This window comes from Sorex fumeus, unplaced genomic scaffold (assembly GCF_029834395.1).
Source record: "Sorex fumeus unplaced genomic scaffold, SorFum_2.1 ptg000125l, whole genome shotgun sequence".
NCBI classification, from domain to species: Eukaryota; Metazoa; Chordata; class Mammalia; order Eulipotyphla; family Soricidae; genus Sorex; species Sorex fumeus.
The window spans coordinates 3996607-4022780 of record NW_026606182.1 but is presented as its reverse complement, the minus strand read 5'-3'; the positions used below and the strand labels follow the sequence as shown (position 1 = coordinate 4022780).

The following is a 26174-nucleotide window of genomic DNA, read 5'->3' as shown; positions in this document are numbered from 1 at the left end:
CAAGACCCCCCCCCCACACCCACTCCCCACCCCACTCGAACAGGCAGTGCATGATGTTCAGTTTACTCTGCCCACTGGGTATCAGAGGCTCTTAGCAAGAGTTCCGGGAGAAACGTTTCCTCTCTGCTGCATGGTACAAGAAAAAGCTCCACACAGAAACTTGAGGAAAGTCACACTCAATCCCCTCCATCAGGGTCAAGAGACTCAGTGCCCCGTGGCCAGAGGGAGAGCACAGTGGTCGCAGGAAGGGCGCCAGCCCTGCATGGGGAAGACCCGGGTTCGACTTCCCAGCACCCCACAAGGCCCCCGGAGCCCAGCCAGGAGTAAGCCGAGGATCACTAGGTGTGGACCGCAAGAAAAAAGAGCAAGAGAGAGACTCAATGCTTCTTCAGACTAACCGGCTGAAGGGAGAACACAGGACTAACGCCAACGGCGGGTGGAGGCGCTCGCCAGGGTTCCCCGAGGTGCAGGGCTGGCAGCCCCAGATGCAATTGGGGACCGTTTCTGTCTGTTCACTGGGCAAAGGGAGATCCCAGGGCGCCCTGAGCGGTTGGTTAATGTCTCCTAGAATTGGGGGAGGAGGCGGCAGGTAAGTTTGGGACCCCTATTCTCAGACCAAGCTACACAAACCAAGCCGGCCAGCTCCACACTGCGCCCCCGAGGCTCCTGACCCATCACATCCCACTCACCCAAATCCCGCCGAGGGCCCTGGTTTACAGTTCTCTCTCCTGTCTCAGTCGGCAAGGTCAGTTTCGTAAGTCCTGGAAAAATCACCCCAGCCCCATTTTACTTGTAGGTTTTGGGGAACTCGGGGACCACAAGGTACTAGACTCAAGCCTGGGGGCACTTTAATAAGCAAAGCACAGGCTCCAGATTTTTCTTTTTTTTTTTGGTGTCAGGGGACACATCTAGCAATACTCAAGGGTTTATTCATGCTCTGCACTCAGGAATCACTCCTGGCAGTACTCGAGGGGCCATACAGGATGCCAGGGATTGAACCCAGGTTGGCCACAGGCAAGGCAAATGCCCGCCCTTGTGGACTACAGCTCCAGCTCTTTGAACTACCTCCCCAGCACCCAGGATCTTCCTTCCTTCCTTCCTTCCTTCTTTTCCTCTTCCTTCTTCCTTCCTTCCTTCCTTCCTTCCTTCCTTCCTTCCTTCCTTCCTTCCCTCCCTCCCTCCCTTCCTTTTTCTTTTATTTTCCCTTTCTGGGTCACACCCAGCAATGCTCAGGGGTTTCTCCTGGTTCTGCACTTGAGAATTACTCCTGGCGGTGCTCGGGGGACTCTATGGGACGTCTGGGATTGAACCCAGGTCGGCCATGTGCAAGGCAAACGCCCGCCCTGCTGCGCTACCGCTCCAGCCCTGCTCCGGCGCTTCCTGCCCTCAGGTTCACACACTGTTTCTCACACAAGGCGCGAGGGTCCTTCACACTGTCTGACTTTACTAGTCCCGGCAGCTGTGCTTGGGAGGGAGAGAGAGGGTGGGAAGCAGACATCTTTGGAATGAGCTGGAAACGGTTCAAATTAAATGAGGGGGAGGAGGGGAGAGTTCTAGACGTTTTGTTCTTCTGTCCCATGTAGCTGAAATGAAGCAAGGCACGGAAGCTGGAAGCAACGGAGACTCTCTCCGACATCAGCCTGCAAGGACTGAGCAGGCTTTTCCTCGGGCACAGCTGACCTTTGCCTGTGACAGAGAACCAGCCCTAGGGCCTCAGATCCTAAGGCACCTGGCGCTCAGCTGCACTCAATGAACACAGGCTTCTGCAAACAACCTAGGATTCTGGCAAAGAACCCGAGAGCCCGCGTGAAGATGGAGAACAGTCCCCCGGAGTTGAATTTCCTTGAGAAATCTGTGCGACGTTTCTTTGAAGCTAGAGCAAGTGAGTCATTTCATTCCCGCTGCTCGGGGTTCCACTGGAACAAGGACACTAAACCCACCAAACTAGCGGGTTCTAGGACAGGGGGCACAGCTCCCTGTGCGTCTCGAGAAAAACCTGGGAATCGAACGCCATCTCAAAACACGGCGGCATCATAACGAAATACCCAGCTGGTGTCTGGGGGACAATATAAAACAGAGGAAGTAAGAGAAAACAAGGAGATAAACAAGTGTCCGCAGGGAGCGAGGGGGAGCAGGCCCAAGAGCTGGTGGGCGTGTGCTGGAGACAGGGGTTCCATCCCGGTGCCCCACGGTCCTCTGAGAACGTGCTGGTATAGACCCGGAGCATTAGGAATAGCCCAAGCGCTCCCCCCCCCCCAACTCTTCCCCAGTCAAAAGGAGCACTGAGAGCTTCTGTCTACACTCCCTCAAGAAAGAAGAGGAAAATGCACGTAAGGAGACTAGACCGTGGCATGCAGACTGCTGGGGGCCCGGACGGAGGCCATGGTAGCCCACTGTGCTCCAGGGGCTACTTAAGAATGCTCGGGCTCTTAACCCAGGGAAATACTGACGTCACGGGGCAGACTTGGTCCTCAGAACCTCATTCCAGCAAGTGGCCTCCGTGTTTCTCCAGCTCACCAACACAAACACAAGTTTGAATAAAAAAACAAACAAAAAAAGCCTGACAGTTTGGTTGAATGAACAAGTCTTCCCTGGGCCTGGCTCTGCCTTAGGGATTTAGGGATTAAGGTTGAATAAACAGAGATAAGATATGACCCCAGGATTGACTCAGCAGCTCTCAGGCACCTTATCTCATGCTTACAAATACAACCTTTCCGCCCACCTCATCTGCCTGGGGAGAATCACTTTCTCCTCCTCCACACGCCTCACTTCTTCCTCCGCTCAAGACTCCCTCTTGGCTCAGGGCTTAACTTCTGGAGGAAAATGTCTCAAATTCCCCCACACAAACGGCCTTCACCGATCCCCCTGCCCCGCACACCCCACTATGAAGAGTCGGTTAAGTACATCGAATGAGTAATTTATTTTCTATCAGCCCTTGGTTGTGCATCAAAATACAAACTACCTTAATAATAATTAAGGAATAAATTATGGCTTGGACGAGGGAGATAGTACGAAGGGCCGAGTGTGTCTTGGCAATCCCCAGCACTAGACAAGGAGTTGGCCCGACTTCTCAAGCACGGCTAGGTATGATTCAAAACCAAACCAAACCCATAAATGCCATCACCATGCCCACATTAATGCCCCCATTCACTGTCCAAATCCGTATTGATAAGCACATGTGACATGGACGCAGTCTCATTACAGGATGGACCCGAGAAATTATCTTATCTTATTCTGTTTGTTTTGGCCCCTACCACTTCGCACTCAGGGGTCACTCCTAGCTCTGTTCAGGAGACCAGGGGGGATTCCTGAGACTGAACCCGGCTGGGCTGTGTTCGAGACAGGAACCCTACTTACTGTACAAGAACTGTCTCTCCGGCTCTACGCAGGTTAGTTTTATGCCGCTCGCTTTAACCCTGAATGTGCTTAAGCAACCTCTAACCCTTCTCACGGAATCCCACATAAATATAAACGATGATGAATTTCAAGGAAGATTTTGCTGGAAATGCATTTGCAATGAGAGTGACTCCCCCTCCCTGCTTTCTGGGCAATACCCGTGGTGTTCAGCAGCTGTGTACTCCCAACCTGGGGGCACGAGGTGCCCAGTTCCAAGCTCTCGGTCTCACACAGGCCAGGCAAGGGCTTCACCACTGGGCCCCATCCCTGCGCGCAGTGACTTTGCTTTTTAATTAGTTCAAAGGCCCAGAAATGACTAAGCAGAAACGAGGTCAAGCCCACACGATTCCTCTTTTCTTCATTTTTTTAGTACACATAAAGCACTAGAACAATTTTTTTTTTGTTTGGGGGCCATACCAGGCGATGCTCAGGGGTCACTCCTGGTTTTGCACTCAGGAATTACTCCTGGCGGTGCTCAGGGGACCATATGGGATGTCAGGGATCGAACCTGGGTCAGCCGTGTGTGAGGCAAGAGCCCTCCCCACTATACTACGGCTCTGACCCCTAAAACAACCCTCATATAAATGGAGTCTCAGAGAGATGAAGATCAAATCTGGATCTGCTGCGTGCAAGGCAAGCCCCCTGTCCCCAGCACAATCCCTCAAGCACCCCTGGGCATGTTTTAATCTCTGTACTGAGTAATATATTTTCAAAATCTTAAGAGTTACAAGATATGCTTTGTTTAAAACAAACGGCCAAATGAGACTGATTTACAGTTCTCCATATATATATATATATATTCCAATTTAAATATGATATATGAATTGAGGAAAATGATCACCAAGGGCTGGAGTGATAGCACAGCGGGTAGGGCGTTTGCCTTGCACGCAGCCAACGTGGCTGACCTGAGTTCGATTCCTCCGCCCCTCTCGGAGAGCCCGGCAAGCTCCCCGTGACATATTCAATATGCTAAACACAGTAACACCAAGTCTCACGAAGGAGACGTTACTGGGCCCGCTCAAGCAAATTGATGAACAATGGGAGGACCGTGACCGTGACCATGATCACCATGAAATTAAATGTTTATACACACCTTAGAAAGCAGATAAAAAGTGGTCAGGGCGTAATTAAAATACTTCGGACTGAGCTGCAGAAGAAAGCTCGGGTGGGAGACCAGGGGCCTAGGGTGTGTGAGGCGCCAAGTCTGACCCCCTGGACAGCAGCCAGTGCCCTCCGCCAATCACAGCTGGGCCCAAAAGGCTGAGCATTGGTGGCAGCGGCCCTGCCCTTCTCCCTCCACCGTCAAGGGTCAGAGAGAAACTACAGCGGGCACAGAGCCAGCCTCCTCCCAGCATGCAGCGGACTCAGGTCTCATCCACTGGCAGGCCACAGGGAAGCCCGGAGCCCCAGCAGGAGTGATCCCTGAGCACAGAGCTGAGAGCCAGGCTTGCGCACAAAGGGGTGTGGCCCAAACACACACAAGAAGAAAAAGAGAATTAGTAAGATGTATTTACCCACCATTCATTTAATAACTTAGCAGATGTTAGTAAGTTACTGTGATAATAATAATAATTGTATAAGGTAAAAGGTAAAGGCCCTCCTGTTGATCATCGATTTGCTCGAGCGGGCCCAGTAACGTCTCCATTGGAGACTTTGTTGTTACTGTGTCTGGCATATCGAATACTCTCGATAGCTTGCCGGGCTCTCCGAGAGGGGCGGAGGAATCGAACTCGGGTCGGCCATGTTGGCCGCTTGTAAGGCGAACGCCCTATAATTGTATAATAAATAAGTATATGTCAATTTAGTATACCATTTACTCATTCTGGAATATTAATTGTATGAACAGTTACATTTATAAGTTACTTGTGAAATGGATTTTTTTAAAAAAGCTTTTAAAAAAAATCTGCAAAGATGCCGTCAGATCCTGCACCAGGCTGAGTCTCATAACCAGGGCATTCTGGAGGGGGGAGGTGAGCCCTCCACTGCCCAAACAACCCCGGCAACTGAAAACCTCCAGAACCCAATGGCAGCCACGCTCATGGCTGGACTCCACAGGCTCGGACAAGCCTCATCTCGTCTGAGTATTGGTGGAAGTGGCCCTGAATCTGTTGAATTTGTTGAAAAACTCAGGTATGAGAGTTTTATGACTGAAATCTCGGGGCTCTCACAAAGTCGGGGATGGGTGACCTCCCTCCCATCTCCCTGTCCTTCCGGGAGTCTGGCAGTCACGCCCACAAACTGCCTCTGGCACCAAATCGGCTCATTAACTGGCCATGATCCAGAGATTGCACCCAGGAGCACTGCCCCCTTCCTCGGTCACTGCGGGAGGCTGCCCCCCTGCTGGGCAGTCTGGGGTCCAGGCCCTGTGGGCAGCAGCACGTGGGAGTGAGACAGCAGGAACAAGCCTGCTCTTCCCTGAGGCCAGCTGGAGGAAAGGCGACTTGGACCTCAACTAACCTCTCAGATCATGTTTAAAAGAATAGTTGGTAGAAGAAGATCTGGAAGCGAATGCCCCTGAAACTATCCAGGATCAAGGGGTCCTTAAAACCTTGTCTGTACAGGTGGTCACCCCCAAAACAAGAGGTGAGTACCCAACCCACATGGGAACTCTCCGCAACTAAACCAAAGCACCAAGGCTGTTGGGACGGGGTTAGTCTATCACCTGGGGCATGGATTTCTGGGGGGCTTCTCCCCAAATCTCTCTTTGAGTTTGTACAGAACAGGACTGTCCTGAAATGTCATCAGTATGAGAAGAAACCCACTAGATACGAAGTGACATTTCGGTGATTAGATTTTATTTTGTAAGTTACAGTGGCCTCACAGATTGGATTTTTGCTTACCACACGTCCCCTATTTGGGAAGAGGTACAATTTGTCTGCCAACAAGGTTTTGATGAATGTCAACGGTCTAACCTTACTTGTACTAATTCTACTTAAATCAGATGAGGCACCAATATCAGAAGAATTTTCTCCATTAGGTTTATAATGTTAATTTTAGTTCTCCATGTCTTCAGGACAAGCAGATAATCTGCCACTGTGAAGAAGTGAAAGACTTTGGTGGTGGGGGAGGGAGGGGACAGGAGCAATAGTACAGCAGGGGGGGCATTTGCCTTGCATGAAGCTGACCCAGATTTGATTCTTGGCATTCCATATTGTCCCCCTGAGCACCGCCAGGACGGATTCCTGAGTACAAAGCCAGGAGTAACCCCTGTGCATCACTGGGTGTGACCCCCCCCCCAAAAAAAAAACTGAGTGAACCAAGTTGAAACCCTGCTCCATTGATTTACTGATTATGTGGTGCTTTGGAAAGTCACTGAAAACTCTAGAATACTGAGATAACTCAGATACCTCACTTGTAAGAAAGGAAGATGAATTCTGATCGACTCTGCAAGGCTCTTGTGGAAACATCAAGAAGGTCCATCCCAGACCGCTGTGGTGATGTTCAAATGTGACCGGGAGATTACACACACACACACACACACACACACACACACACACACACACACACACACACGACACACACACACACACACACAGACACACACACACACACACACAGACACACACACACACACAACACACGACACACACACACACACGGTAGTTTTCAGGACAACACACACACACACACACACACATCACCCCCCCCCCCCCATGGTAGTTTTCAGGACAACTCACCAGAACCGTATCCGGGGATCGGCCCTTTGCTCTGCAGGTCTGGGAGCCCCACGTTCAGCGTGCTGGGGACCATGTTGTCCAGGTGCGGCTTGGGCCCCACGGGATGCGACGGCGAGTGCTTCATGCTCGGCTGCCTCTGCTGCTGCTGCAGCGCGCTCACCATCCGGGCCAGCTACGGGCGCGGGGACACAGGGCGCCGTCAGGGCAGGGCCCGGCCAGGCAGAAAAGCGCCCCGGCCTGCGCACTCACGCTTGGGGGGCCCCCCGCCCCACCCCGCCCCGCCCCGCCCACCTACCTGCTGCTCCTGCTGCTGGCGCACGGCCTGGGAGATCTTCCTCTGGTTCTGGAGCAGCTGCTGCTGCTGCTGCTGCTGCTGCAAGAGGAGCTGGCATGCCTACGGGCGGGCGGGAGAGACGTCCCTCAGCGGGCTGCCCCGGCCGGCAACGCGGGGAGGCCCCCCCACGCCAACGGCCCCTTCCCCCAGGAGACGCGGCTCCCACTCACCAACTGGAACTGGGGGATCTGTGGAAGCTGGCTCAGCATGGCAATTTGTTGAGGAGATAACTGGGGCCCCACGTTGAAAAGACCTGGATTCAGGCCACTGTTGGGAAACTGTTTGAGCATTGAGGCAGAAACCTGGCCAGAAGGAGAAGGAAGACAGGAAGACAACGTCAGCACTGATTTATTTTTTGAATTGAAGCACCGTGAGATGCGGTTACAAACTTTCATGATTATGGTGCAGTTATACAATGATTGAGCACCCACCCCTCCTCCAGTGGGCATCTGCCACCACCAATGTCCCCAGTACCCCTCCCGCCACCCCCATCCCACCCCACCCCCTGCCTCTGTGGCAGGCACCTTCCTTCTTACGCTTTATTTTTGGGCATTGTTGTTTGCAGTACAAACAGTGAGAGGCCATCATGTTTGGTCCTCTGTCTACTTTCAGCACACATCTCCCATCCTGAGCGATGCCTCCAACTGTCATTGGCTTAGTGGTCCCTTCTCCATCCCAACTGCCTTTTCCCCCAGCACATGAGGCAGCTTCTAAACCAAGGAGTGATCCTCCCAGCCCTTATCTCTACTATCCTTAGGCGTTAGTTTCCTATCACGTTACTTTATATTCCACAAATGAGTGCAGTCATCCTATGTCTGTCACTCTCTTTCTGACTCATTTCACTTAGCATGATACTCTCCATGTCCATCCACTTATATGCAAATTTCATGACTTCAGAACTAATTTTTAAAGTTTTTTTTTAAAAAAAAATCATCTGTGGAAAGAACTTTTAATAGAAAGGAAGCACTAGTTCCTTTGATATAAAACTATGAAAATATTTTAAAGATAAGGGGCAGGGGGCTTGAGCAATAGCACTGCGGGTAGGGCATTTGCCTTGCACGTGGCCAACCCGGGTTCAATTCCCAGCATCCCATATGGTCCTCTGAGCACCGCCAGGGGTGATTCCTGAGTGCAGAGCCAGGAGGAACCCCTGCGCATTGCTGGGTGTGACCCAAAAAGCAAAATAAATAAATAAATAAATAAATAAAAATAAGGGGCAAGGGTCAAAGAGCCAGCACCCATGGATTTTCCCTCTGCATGCAGGAGCCCTGGGTCTAATCCCCGGCAACAACGGTTCTCTGAGCACTGCTGGGTGTGGCCCAAAACCTCCCCAAAAGTTAAGGGGTGAACCCCAAGCATCCCTCCCCAGCAAAGTATGTACACTGGCCCTTTGAGTTACTTCCCAAGCCTCAAAGAGGCAGAACTTTAAATTGTGTTTTTTTTTTCCCCCCTCCGGCTTTTTATTTTGGGACCACATCTGGAAATGCTCAGGCCTTACTCCTGGCTCTGCACTCAAGGATCACTCCTCACGGTGCTCAGGGAACCATATGGGGTGGCAGGAATCAAACCCCAGTCAGCTGCAAGCAAGTCAAGAGTTATCCCCTACGGTTGGCGCAATAGCACAGCGGGGAGGGTGTTTGCCTTGCACACAGCCAACCCTGGTTCGATTCCCAGCATCCCATACGGTCCCCTGAGCACTGCCAGGGGTGATTCCTGAGTGCAGAAGCAGGAGTAACCAGCCCTGTGCATCGCCAGGTGTGACCCAAAGAAAAAAAAGAAAAAAAAAAAGAGTTATCCACTATTCCACCTTCCCAGCCCAGAGGCAGAATTCTTGTTTGAGTAACAGCTGAGAATCTACCCAGGCCAGGAGAGGAGTGAAATAGCAAGATTCAAGAAGCTGAAAGAGTTCCAAACAAAATAAGCCCAAACAGTTGCTATTTTAATAAAATGGCAAAATTCTAAGTTAAGAGAAAATCCTTCTTGTGTGTTGCTGGGTTATGAGGGTCACACCAGGCAATGCTCAGGATGAGACCCTCCGTGGAGAAGGAGATACACCAGGCTCAGCCACATGCAAAACAAGGACCTCAACTTCCGCGATATTTCTCCAGCCCTTCAGAGAGAATCTTCGAAACAGCAAGATAAGGGGCTGCAGAGACAGTACAGTGAGTAAGGTGCCTGCCTTACACACAGCTGACGCAGGTTCGATCCCCGGCACCCCCTATGGTCTCCTGAGCTCATCAGAGGTGATCCCTAAGCAGAGTCAGGAGTAAACTAGGAGAAAGCCCTGAGCACACCACCGATGATGGCCTCTAAACGAACTAAAGCAAGACAAGAGCAGAATCATACACAAGGAAACTCAAGTAAAACTATCAGCGGATTTCTCCCCCCAGAGTCCAAAAAGGCATGATGTAGACAAAGTAGTGAAGGAAAAAGAATGACAACCCGGTTGGATTTGAAGGGAGGTGCAAGGACCTTTTCAGACAAACAACAGCTACGTTTAACACCGGCAGGGCGCAGAGGAACTGTCCTGTGGCGGAGAGAGCCCAGCAAGCCTGTGGTGATGGGTTCAACCCCCACCATCTGTGGTCCCAGGGCCACACGCGGATTTCCAGCCACACTGCAGTCAAGTGTGTTAAGCACCTGACACACACAAGTGAGGGCTGTCACCAAAAGACCATGCAAGTGTCACACAGCCCGGAGGGATGGCCCAGGGGGAGCCGTGAGGCATGCACTGCGGCAGCGATGCCCCCCCCCCCCCCCAACCATGACCTGTGTGCAACTCGACCTGGAGTGGAACTGACCCACAGCCTCTGCGTGGGTACTGCCTCACCCAGAGATGTTCAGGGCACTTCATGTGCGAGGGCTCAAACCTGGGCACGCCTTCCTGCCCTGTGAGTCTCCTCCAAGAAATAGTTAAGGGGTGCTAGAGAAGGAAAAAAGAAACCCCGCTTGAAAGTACCAAGATACCGGAGACTCAAATAAATTTCGGAAGAGTTCAGCAAGCTGTAAAGACGCCTCAAGACCACTTGCCAGACTGAATCTCATATCGGGGGCACCCCGGAGGCGGGCGGGTAAGTCCCATCATCCACCATAACAGAGCCCCGGAAGGTGAAAACCTCCAGAACCCAATAGCCGTCATGCTCACGCCCATCTCCACAAGCTCGAACGAGCCTCATCCATGAATGAACTACTGAAAAACTCATGAATGCAGATTTTGTGACCGAAATCTCCAGGTTCTCAAGGAGTTGGGGATGGGCGACCTCCCCCCATCTCCCTATCCTTCTGAGAGCCTGGCAGTCATGCCCAAGAACTGCCTCTGGCGCCATAGAAGCTCATTAATCAGCCATGATCCAGAGACACACACAATAAATCACAGAACAGAACAACAAGCTGCAGAGAAGCTTCAGATCCCCAAGTCACCATCTAGTTAAAAAATTTAACTCCGGCTGTATCACCACCTTCTTTGAAATTTTGGAATTCCTAGCCACATTTGCAGCCGTGCAACATTTCATAGTCTATACCACTGATGTGGCAGAAGCAGCACACGTCGGATAGGGTGGATGGCAATCAGCCTCAATTAAAAAAAAATAATGCCACACAAGGCTCAGTCTATTACAGCATCTTCGTAATCTCTTGTACAAGGGCTCAATAGTTTCAGGGTGAGATATAACAATCTTCACACACTTTTTTCTAAGGAAACATGTTTTGGTCATTTTTAGAGAATTACTCCTAACAAGCAATACGAAGTTAATTATTTAGGGCCTGTTATTGGGACAGGCTTGGGTGGTGGTTGGGAAAATTCGAGATAATGGTGGTGGGTTAAGGCGTAGGAATATTGATTGTAAAGAATTATTGAACAGCTTTATAGAAATTAAAAGAAAACAGTACTAAGATATAATGTGGGAGAGGAGAGTAATCACGGGATTCCTCTTTTTTTTCTCTTAAGCTGGCCAAATTCTTATTATCACTGTTCTGTTAAGTTTTGAAAATATTTTACACTTCAGATATTATCATTTCCTATTTTTGGTTTGTTGCTTTGTGTTTGGGTGCTCAGGGTTTACTCCTAACCCCTTGACTCGGGTCACTCCTGGTAGGGCGGCAAGTGAGTGCTCTCCCTGCTGTACTGCCTCTCTCCGGCCCTCTCATTTTCAGTTCCAAGATTTATATCTGGCACTTTCTAGTGCTGAGATTTCAAATAGATTTACCTATGATTAGCATATTTTCCATTTCATTGTTGAAGGTGCTTATAAAACGTCTGACATTACTCTGTTCAATTCAACATTTGGCGCCTATCAGGGTCGGCTTATACTGAATTTTTAAAAAAATTTTTGCTTTTTGGGTCATACCCAGAGATGCACAGGGGTTACTCCTGGCTCTGCACTCAGGAAGTACTCCTGGCAGTGCTCAGGGACGACATGGAATGCTGGGAATCGAACCCGGGGCGGCCGTGTGCAAGGCAAACGCCCTGCCCACTGTACTACTGCTCCAGCCCCTTATACTGAATTTTTGATCTGAGGCTGGGCCTGGCAGTAAATCGGGGTTACTTTCAGCCCAGTGCTCAGGGCTGAACCCCAGTGGTGCTCGGAATCACATCCAGAACTCGTGTAAGCAAAGCATGTGCATCAGCCCTTCCTTTGAGACACCTAGCTCATGTGTCTCCAAGGGCTGATTTTCTGACACAGTCATCATGCTATCCTAATTCTTTTGCTGAAGAATTCTGGATCACATACCAGGTTTTTTTTATATATTCTATTCTGAGCCCTTGGGTTCTATTTCACTTCTTTATTTTGATGTTTTTCTCCTTGGTTGGGGGCGGTGGATTATACCTGTGGGTGCTCAGGGGCTCATCCTGGCTCTGTGCTCAGGATTTGAACCGGGGTGGGTGGAATTTACGGTAAGTACCTTAACCCCTGTACGATCTCTCCAGCCCCTATCTTCAGATTTTAACTTTACCGGACTCACACACACTGCAGTCTCTCTTTAGTAGAGCTCAAATTTCTGTTCAGTTCTTTCTTTTAGGGGTCTAGGGAGTGTTTGCTATTTCGGCCACACCTAGCGTGCTGGGGGTTGAGGCTGGGTCCCTACGCTCTCATGCTCAGGGTGGTCTTTCTGGCCTAGCTCAGTTCTTCTATCCCTCACTGCATGCTTTACTGATCCCGTGCATCTGACGGATCATTTAGGCATGACTTACACTCAAAAACGGTTACAGCTTTCCTACTATCCTTTCTTCCCGATGCTCTAATTACCGAAGCCCTCCAGTCTATGTGCACTTGCTCTTATTTTATGCTCTGTTCTGTTTTTTTTCAAAGAGCAGGAAGTTGTCAAATTTTTCGCTGGAGTTTTCTACTCTCTGTGTTGAACGCGTCCTGCACAAAGGCCGGAAGTTATACAAATGGCAAGGCCTCGCCAAACCATTTTCTTTTACTTTTAGGACTCGGGGTGGGGGTGGGGAGAGTTCCTGGTGGTGGTGGTGGTGGGGGTGCTGTGGGGTGATGGAGTTCCCGCCTGCAAAGCACGTGCTCCAGCCTCTGGAATCAGCTCTCCGGCCCTGTGACACTTTCTAAGACTTGGCATCTTTCTAAACCCGGCCTACATTTCTGTCTACACCAGTGACTTTGAATAGCCGTGCCTTTGTTTCTGTTCTGTACAGTCATCGTTATTCTGCAGAGCGCTCATGCAATATGAACTTATTTCACCACAGCCCAACTCTCGCCTAGAACAAAAATCTCTTCCAGCAAAGTCTGGGAACGAGACTCTGACTCCTGTCTCCTGTCTCCGTTCTTCCACTTGCCCAAAACTCACGAAATCACATGCTGATTTTTCATATGCGATCCACACTAGTTCTGTTTGGAATCTTTCTGCATCTTCCCCCCCACACACACACTGCCTGATACTTCTGATCCTGATGCTTCATCTTACATGACTTTTCTTTGTAATTATCTTACATGCCTTTCCTTTGTAATTATACTCTCATTTTGTATGTCAAAAAGGAAACACGTCTATAAAAATTCAAACTGCCTTACAGGAGAAAGGTCCTGGATCTGATCCCTGACACAGCAAAAAAAAAAAAAAATATATATATATATATATATGTATATATATATAAAACATTACAAAAATAAGAATAAGGGCCAGGGTAAGAGTACAGCGGGGAGGGCATTTGCCTTGCACACAGTCAACCCGGGTTCGATCCCCAGCATCCTATATGTTCCCCTGAGCACCACCAGGAGTAATTCCTGAGTGCATGAGCCAGGAGTGACCCCTGTGCATTGCGGGGTGTGACCCAAAAAGCAAGCAAACAAACAAAAAACCCCGACAATCTTCTGTCTGCCTGGGGGGTCCTACATCAGACAGTGCTCAGGGATCACTCCTGCTGGGGCTCAGGGGACCGCCAGTGGTGACAGGCAATCCTGACACCTGTTCAGATGCACACTGTGTCACCTGGCTCCACAGTCTTTTTTTTTTTTTTAATTTTGTTTTTTATTTTTTATTTTATTTATTTATTTTTTGGTCACACCTGGTGGTGCACAGGGGACCATATGGGATGCTGGGAATCGAACCCGGGTCGGCTGTGTGCAAGGCAAACGCCCTACCCGCTGTGCTATCGCTCCAGCCCCTCCACAGTCTTTTTCACTGTTTTATTCCCCGAGGTAAGAATTAAGCACCGGATTTTAGTCTAGGATCCTGCTTGGAAGTACCACCAATTTTTTTTTTTATATTCTCCTTGTTCTTTCAAGGCAGAGTCTGGCAAGCTCCCCGTGGCATATTCGATATGCCAAAAAACTGTAACAAGTCTCACAATGCAGACACTACTGGTGCCCGCTCGAGCAAATTGATGAACAGTGGGAGGACAGTGCAGTGCGACAGTGTTCTTTCAAATCCCCACTCCTTTGCTTCCTTGAAGGGGAAAGGCAACTCTTCCCCATTTCTGCCCCAAACCCCAAACGAGACGGTCATCTGCTCTGACTGCTCCCACCCCGGGCTTGCAGCAGCGAGAACCCTGACTTCCGGGGGGCCGGGTGGGGGTCGGATTCTGGGTTTTCTGCGGTCAAGGGGGATGTTGTGACCTGCGGAGCCTTTGTATTTCATCTTATAAATTCAAAATTTGAACAGGAAAAGGAAGGTCACCGACTCCCACACCCCCCAGTCACCCCCCCCCAACTGATCCCAGGCAGGCCTCCCCTGCGACCCCTTCCTTGGGGGTGGGCACAGGCAAGCTGGGGCCACCCCCAGTGGTGTTCAGGGGCTACTCCAGGCTCTATGCTCAGAGGGGACTCCTGGTGGTGCTTGAGGGGGGGGCTCTGCGATGCTGGGATTGTACCAGGGTTAGCCACATGCAAGGCAAGTGCCCGACCCCCTGGACCATCTCTCCGGCCCACTTCAGTGTGAATCGTGAACTGAGTTACAGTTCTGCACAAATCCTGCCCGCTGGGAGCCACAGAACACGCCTGTACTTGGAACCAAGAGTTCTTGTGGATAGAACCAAGTTTAAAGATGACGTCATTCCAGGTTAGAGTAGGTTCTGGCCCAGGAACTGGTCTCCTCATCAAGGGGGCAGTCTGGACCCGTGGGGCGGGGGAGGAGCGTGGAGAGGGAGATGAAGTGGAAGAGGGAGGGAGGGAAGGAAAAAGAGAGGGGGGAGGGAAAGAGAGAGGAAGAGGGAGGGGGAGGGAGAGGGAAAAGAGAGAGAGAGATGGAGAGAGGGAGAGAAGGACAAAGGGAGGGAGGCCTGGAACTGTCTTCTGGGCAGAGCCTCAGTTCTGGGACTTCTACTCTCCCAATCTGGGAGAGAACAATCTTCCTTCGTTTTATGCTGTTCCTTGTATGTAGCACCGGGAACGAGGCCGGCATTAACTGCACCTGGTAACCTGCTGGTCGGGGCGGGGATGGGGGCGTGGGGCGTTGGGGCACCCGCCCTACACCCATCTCCATGGGGTGTCCCTGAAGTGTCAAAAACACTCCAGAAGCTAAGACTTGGGATCTTATTTTATTTTTTAATTCTTTTTATTTATCAGGGCTGGAGCGATAGCACAGCGGTAGGGTGTTTGCCTTGTGCACAGCCGGCCCGGCTGAGCTGGGTTCGATTCCTCCGCCCCTCTCGGAGAGCCTGGCAAGCTATCGAGAGTATCTTGCCTGTACGGCAAAGCCTGGCAAGCTCCCCGTGATGTATTCAATATGCCAAACACAGTAACAACAAGTCTCATGATGGAGATGTTACTGGGTCCACTTGAGCAAATCGATGAATAACGGGAGGACCGTGATACCGTGATTTATTTATCTTATCTTTGGCCACACTGGCAGTACTCCTGACTCTGTGCTCAGGGATCACTCCTGGGGGGGCTCGGGGGACCATTTGTCCCGGGGATTGAACCTGGGTCGTGCACGTGCCCACCTGCTCTACTATCCACTCTGGCCCCAAGACTTGGTATTTTACGAAAGGAGAGGAAACATTTCAGAAATGAGTGCCAATTAGTGTTTGAAATGGTAATTAGTTAGATACACGGGGTTAAAGAACATGGAGTATCCACATGTCGTTTACCCGTTTCTTTCTCTCCTCTTATATGTGGCTACTGAAAACAGTGAATCAGTGGTTTCAACCAAAGGTCCAGCCTGCAGATGAGAAATTAAAGCCGAGGAGATGGCCGGAGGGGAGGAAGGCTGGCGTGCGTGCTTTGTGTACAGGAGTTCTGGTTCGAGCCCCCAGCCGGCCTGGTCCACCAGGAAGAGTAGGAAGTGGCCCCAAGCACCGCTGGGTATGGTCCCGAAACAAAGCGAGAAAAAAAGCTGAAAGCCACTACAGCCAATGACTTCCTGTATTTCTGCCAGACAGCTACTCTGGGAACAGCAGCTCTGCATCTCACTCGCTCCCCAAAGCTTTCTCCTACGAGCCACAGTGAATTCGGTTCTTTTATTTCACACACGATTTGCCTCCAAAATAGCCATTATCCCAGCTTGCGTTTCTAGCTCCTTCTTCATTCAGTTTTTAAATAGTTTTACCAAACAGCTCACCTGGTCTCCGGATCAATCCACCGCTCCTCCATCTCAAGAACGTTTGCTAACCCTTGCCAAAAGCCCACTACTGCTCCCGTGCTTACTATTCCTACCACTCAAAATTAGCCAAAGAGACCTGCCGGCAAAACACATGCCAGGACCCAGCTGAGCCCTAAAGAAATCCACCCAAGGCGACACATCTAAGAACACTCAGAGGCACAGCTCGTACTAGCAAAATGCCAGCACCAAAACTATGGCACCACGAATATAATAGGAACGCGTTTCCGACTGCCCAGATCAAAAGGGGGCAAAAGTCAGAGGAGGGAAGGGAACTGGGAATGACTTAGCAACAGAGCACCCACATCTCATACATGATGTCTTGGGTTCAAGCCCGGGCACCACCAACAATAACAACAGAAAATCACGGAAGACTAGACATCACGATTCCATAAATCACAACATGAAAAAAAAAGGGCAAAATGATTTTGCTTAAAACAGATACAGAGAGTCTATAAAAGAAAACAAAAACAGGAAATGCCAACTGGGGCATTTTTATACTTTCAATTGAAGTTAAATGCCAGCACCTCAGGTTCCGTAATTGGGTGATGAAGGATGTGGAGTTCCTTCGAAGACTTCCGCCCTAGCACCCCTCAACTTCCTTCTTCACGGTGCACATGGCCTGTCCTCGGAATGAAAAAGGATCAGACAGGAGCCGGAGAGTAGCACGCAGCCAATCAGGTTCGATCCCCGAGTGCAGAGCCAGGAGGAACCCCTGAGCATTATCAGGTGTGGCCCCAAAACAAAACAAAACAAAAAAAACACAAGCAAGCAAAAAGGAATAGAGAGGAGGGCCACCCGCTCTGGCAAACGGTTGTCCATACCTGGGCTGCAGAGTAACTGAAGTGCAAGTGTGCACCTGGCCGTAGAGGGGAGTTCACTATTCTGGCTTGAAAAAGCCCTTCCATTGTCAGTGGGGTTGGAGAAAGTGGGATCCAGACAGAGTCAGGATGGGATGTAAAGAAGCAGACAAAGGCTGGAGCGACAGCACAGCGGGGAGGGCATCTGCCTTGCACGCAGCCGACCTGGGTTCAATTCCCAGCATCCCCTAGGGTCCCCTGAGCACCACCAGGAGTAACCCCTGTGCACCTGTGCATCGCCGGGTGTGACACCCGCCCCCCCCCCCCCAAAAAGAGAAAAGAGCAAGGCAGATGATGCAAACAGCCAAGGGAAAATCCTGGATCGAACCGCGCTCTCTGAACACCTAAGTTAACCAGAGGGAACCCGCAAGGTAAAAACCCACAGCCTGGGGCATTTGTAGCAAATCTTAAAGATACGTTTGAATCCTCTTCCTTTGTTCAGCAAAGCACTGCAGGCCCCTCGAAAGTAATTAGAGTATAAAATTCGGTAGTATCCTTAAAAAAAGCAGTTCAAACAAACAAACAATTCGGTACTGTTGGCATTTTCAAATGTTCATGTGCTTTGACCCAGAAATTTCATGTTGAAGAAACAAATTTCAAAATGATGGGGGCAGAGATCAACATGGAAGGGCTTCTACAGTAGAAGTCAGTAACAACGCCCAGCGATGAGTCAATCAGAGCTAAACCTGTGCTGCCATAGTTCGCCCTTACTAGAACAATCTTCAGGGTCAGGCATGGAGCGCCGTGGGAGAGTGCTTGCCTTGCATGGGTGACACCCTCAGTTTCAGCCATGACACACACACACAACCCTGCCCGTCCCCTCTGGCCCCAAGAATGATCGACACGAAGAGAGGGGCCAATCCCATGACCCCGTGTCAATTCAAGCATCAGGACGCTATGACCAGGAATGCAATTAAGCATGCCCATACATGAACAAAGTCTGAATAGGGGACTGTGTGAAAATAATCCGCTATGGCATGGGGTGGAGGCAGGGGGCTGGTTTCTGGGGAAAAAAAAAAATTTTTTTTCCCCTCACTATCCAATTTTCAGTGTGATCACTCCATAGTGTTTACTTTCAATGGGCATACATGTAAACATGTATGTGCATAAGTAAAGATCTAGAGATAGCTACCCCCCTGCTTTGTCACGTCAGGGGTTGAGGAGACAATAACGCTAGCCTGCTTGCATGTGGCCAATCCCTGGAACCACATATGATGCCCTGAGCACCACCAAGGGTCCCTCCTGAGCACAGAGTCAACTAGTAGCCCCGGAGCACTGTGGGTATGGCCCCAAACCCAAAATAAAGTGAAATAAAATAGATGAGCACGTTCAGGTCAGAGTGAGAGAGAGAGTACAATGGGCAGGGTGTTTGCCTTGCACACTGCCAACCTGGATTCATTCCCTGGCACCCCAAAGGGTGCTTCGAGCACCACCAGGAGCGATCCCTAAGCATAGAACCAGGGGAAAGCCCTGAGCACCGCCAGGTGTGGCCCTCAAACCTACACACACATATATATATATATATATATATATATATATGCATGTCGGGAAATAATAAAGGCCCTCCCGTTGATCATCGATTTGCTCAAGCGGGCCCAGTAACGTCTCCATTGGAGACTTTGTTGTTACTGTGTCTGGCATATCGAATACGTCACGGAGAGCTTGCCAGGCTCTGCTGTGCGGGCGAGATACTCTCGGTAGCTTGCCGGGCTCTCCGAGAGGGGCGGAGGAATCGAACTCAGGTCGGCCATGTTGGCTGCGTGCAGGCAAACGTCCTACCGCTGTGCTATCACTCCAGCCCATATCGCTTCCTGCTCCAGTCGGAAAAAAAAAAAAAAGCAAATTTCCATTGTCTGCTATTCTGCTTTAAATAAAGATTAAGCAGATTATCTGGGGATTTGGGGACAGCTGGGGGCCAAACCCAGGGTTGCTCCCACGGGAGGCTGCATCTGACCACTGGGCCATCTCTCTGGCCCGGCACACGAAGCTGAGCAATTCTGAAAATGCAGAAGGAAACACAGGTCCCTTCCCCTACAGAGGTGACACTGCAGCCACAGGAGGTCAGCCACCCTTCCATCTCTTCACTGCAGTGCCCCACGCCCGTCTGACAGTTCCACTGTCTCGATCAAGAATCCACACACAGGGCTGGAGCGATAGCACAGCCGGGAGGTCGTTTGCCTTGCACACAGCCGACCCGGGTTAGATTTCCAGCATCCCATAGGGTCCCCCGAGCACCGCCAGGAGTGATTTCTGAGTGCATGAGCCAGGAGGAACCCCTGAGCATCACCGGGTGTGACCCAAAAAGAAAAAAGAAAATAATAATAACGAACCCACACACAGACTGGGCCTGAAACGGGGCCCTGCAGTCTGAGACTCTCACCGCCCGGGAAGCCCACCGAGAGCCTCGGGACCACAGGGGTGAGCTGGACGGAAACTGCCCGGTGGACACATGAGCCGCCTCGACTGCCACCAGGACAGAACTGCTCCAACTCTACACTGTCCACGTGGCACATTGGCCTGGACGGTGCTGGGGAATCTGACCCGACAGGAAGCTGCCCAGGAGAAGTACGTGCGTGCTTGCCCTGAGTGCAGGCCACGTTGGTGTGATGGTGGTGATCATCAAGGGTCACCTGAGCATCATCAGGAGTGACCCTGGGCACCAGGAGGCATGTCCCCCATGACACACCTCTAAATAAGACCATGTGCTGACTAGACCCAGGGGCCTAGGATCCTGTCCCGGGCCTATTCTGGAGCAGCAGTCCAGAAAAGACGATACCTCATGCCGGTGGAAGGAAGAGCAGAGCCCAAACCCCACAGCGAGGCAAAGTGCCTTCAGACGTGGTGCCACACTTCCTGCCTGGCTGCTTCAGTTTCCACTCCAAACGAAGCTCTAAGCTTTACACAGCATCTCCCCAAACCTACATGTGCTTCCAAATACGACCCTTGGTCCTTGCTCCTGCGCCTCCTGCTGCCCACGAGGCATCTCCAGCCAGGCGGGCTCAGACTCGCTCTCCGGTAACACCAGCTTAAAGGTCGCTGCTGGGGCTGGGCCTCTCCCAGGTCCCAGACTGTGCTTGAAACATTCCTAGCCCTATTGTGTGTGAAGCATTCCTAGCCCTACTGTGTGAAGCACTTCTAGCCCTACTGTGCGTGGAGCACTTCTAGCTCTACTGTGTGTGATGCACTTCTAGCCCTACTGATCACACTTGAGACCCCCACCACGAGCTCCAGCGGGCTGGGGGAGAGGAGCGCCGTCCATGGCCAACATACTGTTGGGCACACTGAGGGCATTTGCTAGCTGTGGACTAGTTCCATGGGAAGTTGAAAAGTGCTCCCAGAGAGAAGAAGATGCCACATTTACAGTGCGAGGCAGAGAAGCTGGAATTGCTCTGTGTCAGGGACATGCCATGGCCCAGGAAGTAGAAGGTCCCTACCTGGAACTTAAGAGGAAGGGAAGGGAGGGGAAGCCACCCCGAGGGGACTCCCAGGCACATTAGACGTGCGCAGGCGGGCTAGGGACTCACATGTGCACCTACATCATGACGGACACAAAGTCAAATATAGCATTTAACATCTAAAGATTCTAGTTTCAAAAATACATTTTAAGGCCCTATTTGGAGAGTCTTTCGGAAACAAAGCAAGCAACGGAACTTGACCCGTCCCCACCTGCTGGCTGGATCCAGAAGGCCCCTTGCACATAGCTCACCAGTGCTCACTCTGCCCCTCGATCCCGTTTCTCACCAAGACCGACAAGGGGCAGAATCTGGTAGGTTGGCACAAGCTCTCGCCTGGATCTCCCAAAACAACTCACCCAAGGGCTGCCCAAGCAGCCAAAAGGCTTGCGGTACAGAGATGCTCCGGACACAAATCTACTAGTCATTAGTTGGGTTGGTATTTTTTTTTTTTTTTTTTTTGCTTTTCTGGGTCACAGGGCTGGAGCGATAGCATAGTGGTAGGGCTTTTGCCTTGTGTGCGGCCGGCCCAGCCAAGCCAGGTTTGATTCCTCCACCCCTCTCAAAGAGCCCGGCAAGCTACAGAGAGTATCTCGCCAACACGCCAAAGCCTGGAAAGCTACCCGTGACATAGTTGATATGCTAAACACAGTAACAACAAGTCTCACAATGGAGAGGTTACTGGGCCCGCTCGAGCAAATCGATGAACAACGGGAGGACAGTGCTACAGTGCTTTTTGGGTCACACCCGGCGATGCTCAGGGGTTACTCCTGGCTCATGCACTCAGGAATTACTCCTGGCGGTGCTCCGGGGGACCATCTGGGATGGTGGGGATCAAACCCGGGTCGGCTGCATGCAAGGCAAACGCCCTACCCGCTGTGCTATTGCTCCCCATTAATTGTTTCTTGTCTGTTTGTTTGTGGTGCCCGAGGGGTTATCTCAGGGCTGAGGTATGCCACAGACCTCTGAGCCACCCTCCTGGCACCTCTGTTGGTTCTAAAACGCACTTTCGAGTACCCCGGCAGTAGTTCCGTTTAATCTAAGACGCTTCAGAACAGGGAATGCACTGCAGCTGCAGGCCCTGGGCTCGACCCCCGGCACCGCAAACAAAAGCTCTCCAGAATTAACAAGAACTTGGAAATTGTCATTTACGTGTGTGTGAATCCTTCAGAGAAATCAATTTTTAAATGTCAACAAAGCAGGATTTATACAGTAATGTCAACAAAGCAGGATTTATACAGTAATTTTAAATACATGCAATTATAAAACATAATATTAGAGCAATCTATAGGTTACTTAAGGAATATAATCATAATGCTTTTCATGCATCTTATCAGAACTTTTTTTTTTTTATGACATCTTATTGTCTCATTCCTACTTTGGACAAACTTGCAGGCTATCGAATGTAGCCTGCCCACAGGGCAGAGTCTGGCAAACTCCCGGTGGCGTACCAAATATGCCAAATACCAGTAACAATGATGGGTCTCATTCTCCTAAAGAGCCTTGAATATAATCTCAGGGCTAGGATGAAAAAGACGTTACTGGGGCCTGCTCGAGGCAATCGACGAATTTCATGCAAAAGCATCTATGTGCAGGATACAATCGAAAATGTGATTTAATATTTTCTCAAAGAATCTTGATGCTTTTTTTTTTTTTTTGCTTTTTGGGTCATACCTGGCAATGCACAGGGGTTATGCCTGACTCTTGACTCAGGAATTACTCCTGGTGGTGCTTGGGGGATCCTATGGGATGCCGGGGATCGAACCGTGTTGGCCGTGTGCAAGGCAAACGCCCTACCCGTTGTGTTACCACTCCAGCCCCAGAATCTTGATAATCCTGCTCCCTGGATTTCACATATTTTAAGATCAGTGACTCGTAGTTCCATCTACAACCACAGAATCCGCCAGATGTTAATTGAACGCACTTTACCCTTTGGAATTGTGGAAACACAAGCTGCTTACCTGGGGAGAAATAAACTGGGGAGGCACTTGCGCCCGGAGATTAGGGGAAGAATTTAGCGGCTGCACTGGTGTGTGCATACCTCTCGATTGTGCTGTGCTATTTCCAAACAGACCGTGATTGCCACCCTGCAAACAGAACAACCGTGTGAGAAATGCAGGGAATGAAGGAAACCGCAAAAGCAAACAGTTCAGGCTTTGTGTCTCTCTGAAGAACCCTATCCCGTGCTCTGCAGAACGGAGGGGTTTCAGGGAAAAGTTCCTGATCTTTGTCTTGGATGCTGGGGGGATGATTCGGATCAATCTGGGGGCTCACGTCATCACCACTCATGCCATCCGACGCCCGCCCTGACCACAAGGTCCGAGTGCAGCCAAGTTTTGCTCGCACTCAGCGTTTTTTCCTCCAGACTTAGAAGTACAGGCAATAAAATATTTACTTCGACTAGGGTGTTTTTAAAGACACCCTAGTTTTTTTTTTTTTTTTACCAAATTTACTCTCCAGCCTTGGGACTTAAGATCCATCTTACAAGGACACCCGAGCACAAATGCAGGCTTCTGAATGACATTAGTGACAGAACACCATTGGATGGCTGGATCGTGAACCAGCCCCACCCAGTGACGGGCGTGTCTCTGTGAGACCCTGATCCAACCAGACCCGCTTCTTCAGTAGGGGGGGACTGTGCTGGATACAGAGGGAAGAAAGGGGGAAAGTGAGCCACGATTCCAGGGACCACAAAGTATTACTCACCTGTAACTTTTTATTCAAATATTTGAGTATCAGTTTCTCGAGAGAAGCTTAACTCCCTGATTTCGGAAGGACCCACTCACGGGTGCACATCTAGACTAACGTCATCCAAGAATCACAGAACTCTGGCTCTCCTTTTGGATTTTTTGGGTGAAAATAAGTCCTCCTGCAGAGGAACTATGTTTGATACTGGGTGCTGTTCGACATCAGCTTTCCCCAGCTTCTCTAAGGCCTCGGGCTGGGCCCACCCTCCCGTCTGGAAGCCTTCCCCAAAACTTTCCTCATTTCACACCCAAATTAACGGACCCCCATTTTACACCCCCCCCCAACACCGTAAAACTCTCGGCATTCATCATCAAATCATACGGTAGCTCCATCCCCCTCTGTCGTCCCACTACCAGTCTAACCACGCTGCCGTGGGTGCGTGGAACCCGAAGACTCCTGGTCTGGAGGGCGGGCACCGCTAGGACTCACTGATTCAGACTCTCAGTGAGTCCCACCCAACGGGACAGTGAAGGCAACTGCCCCCACTCCATGTTCTCTGCAGTCATTGTCACCTTATCCCCGCAATCCTGGGGGTCAAGGAAGTTTCGAAGAAGACTTTTGTAATGGCATCACCAAGTTCTAGAGCACTAAAGATATTCCTATGGTGTAATGATTCAAAAACAGATTAAGGGACTGCTACAGGGAAATTAATGAACTTAAAAGTCTTCAAAATAAAAACGATTATCAACATAAAAGTGGAAATGGCAGTTAAACTCGTTGTCTATCTCATGGCAGAAAACAAAGAGATTGACCACTAATTTTTAATCTCCCAAAGGGCTGTTTAAACACGAAAAGACCTTTTAACTCTGGAAATTCTACTGCCTCTGCGTCTCCTGCCTCGCTAATCACACTACTCTAAGGCGAAATGGCTTGACGCTTCTAATTTTCCTAAGCGTGTCAGTAGCTTTCCCAGAAAAAGGGGCATTCGACTCACTGAGAACATCCTGCTAAAATCACTCTCGCAGCTGTGACACTAGTAACCTTGCCGTTCCATGTTATTTACTCCTAGACTGGATTCTGTGAATAGTGGGGATTCTGGTGGCCGCAGGACCCACAGTTTGGAAGCCCCAGAACTACTGATGAAGGGCAATTTTTCACTCTGACCTCTCTTTCAGAACGGTATGTTCAAAGGAATTTGCCCTTATGAATTTCTGTAAAATCAAGTCCCACCCCCTATTCCCACTAGCTGTTCCAGTCCTACCACCTGTTTTAGGTTTTCATTATCAAATGTTTTTAAAGTCATGTGTGCTTGGGGCTGGAAGCATAGCACAGCGGGGAGGGCGCTTGCCCTGCATGCGGCCGACCCGGGTTTGAATCCCAGCACCCCATATGGTCCCCTGAGCACCGCCAGGAGTGATTCCTGAGTGCAGGGCCAGGAGGAACCCCTGTGCAACACCAGGTGTGACCCAAAAAGAAAAAAAAAAAAGGTCATGTGTGCTCTTGGGTATGCCTGACTGGATAACAGTACAACAAATTAAGAGTGATTTATCAAAAATGCCATCCCAGACTTTTTACAAGGATCCCTGGCATCCTAAGTGGGCAGGTCATTTACAGAGATATACTTATTGCAAGCGTACAGGTTCAGTATTTACTGATAATAGAGTAGATTAAATGTAGATAGATGTATTAAGAGTAGGTTTTATCTAGGCTATTTCTAAAACTTTATCATTTTAAGTGTTAAAGAAACCTGAGTTTTCAGCTACTGGTGCTCTCTGTCTTAATTACAGTGTCTAATTCATAAAAATAAATAAAGAGGGGCCAGAGCAATACAGTGGGGAGGGTGTTTACCTTGCACACGGCCAACCCAGGTTTGATCCTCGGCATTCCACAGGGTCCCCTAAACACTACCAGGAGTAATTCCTGAGTGTAGAGCCAGTAGAAACCCCTGAGCATCGCTGGGTGTGACCCCAAAATTTAAATAAAGAACACTTACATACTCGGGCTGGGGAGATAGCTCCAAGGGCTGAAGAACATTCTGGAGGGCCTGGATTTGATACCTGGCACTATTTGGTCCCCTGAGGACCGCTAGGAGTGACCCTGAGCACCCCTGGGTATATATTGCCCCCAAACAGGAACAATACAAAACATGAATAAGCTGACTGTGATTTGCAAAGAAAATTCTTAAATTTTATGTACTTTGAAAAACAGGGGTCACCGGCAGAGGCTGGGAGGCCAGGGACCACCCCTGACAGTGCTTGGAGGACACCACAGGGTTGTAAACCCCGGAAAGCTGGGGTACTGGGAAGCACTCAGTACTTTCCCCAGCCCTTCCAGGAACTTACTAATTATAAAGTACCCTAAATCTACATGGAAATGGCCTGAGAAGGCCGCGGAGATCACCTGGATTAACAACGGACCCAACACCGAAAGGAAAGTCCTCTGGGAACCAGACACACAGTGCCTCTGCCTGGACCAACCATGCGATCCCGGAAGCATGTTTAAAACAACCTTTCACCAAGGATGTCATGACCGTTTCCTATTTTCTGCATCTCCACCCAAAAAATCCAATAGCTTTTTTTACTTATGCAATATGTACCCATGTCCTCAGTAGTAATATAACGAAAAATAGTGACTATAAAGAAAAAACAAAACAAAAAAACTTTTGAGCAACGCCCCATCCAAAGAGAACCTAGCAGAACACGCGGCTATTCTAGAATTC

At 50.0% G+C, this 26174-nt stretch overlaps 1 protein-coding gene across 6 annotated transcripts in view; it reads right to left on the bottom strand.

The window, feature by feature from the left end:
- Nucleotides 1-26174, bottom strand: part of TNRC6B (trinucleotide repeat containing adaptor 6B) — a 237727-nt gene that overhangs the window by 17128 nt on the left and 194425 nt on the right. For all 6 annotated transcript variants that reach the window (XM_056137430.1, XM_056137432.1, XM_056137435.1 and 3 more), the window contains 4 exons: nucleotides 22729-22854; nucleotides 7578-7709; nucleotides 7369-7467; nucleotides 7074-7245 (listed from right to left, as the gene is read on the bottom strand). In XM_056137430.1, coding sequence (XP_055993405.1) covers nucleotides 7074-7245; nucleotides 7369-7467; nucleotides 7578-7709; nucleotides 22729-22854 — 529 coding nt within the window. The remainder of the gene's footprint in view (nucleotides 1-7073; nucleotides 7246-7368; nucleotides 7468-7577; nucleotides 7710-22728; nucleotides 22855-26174) is intronic.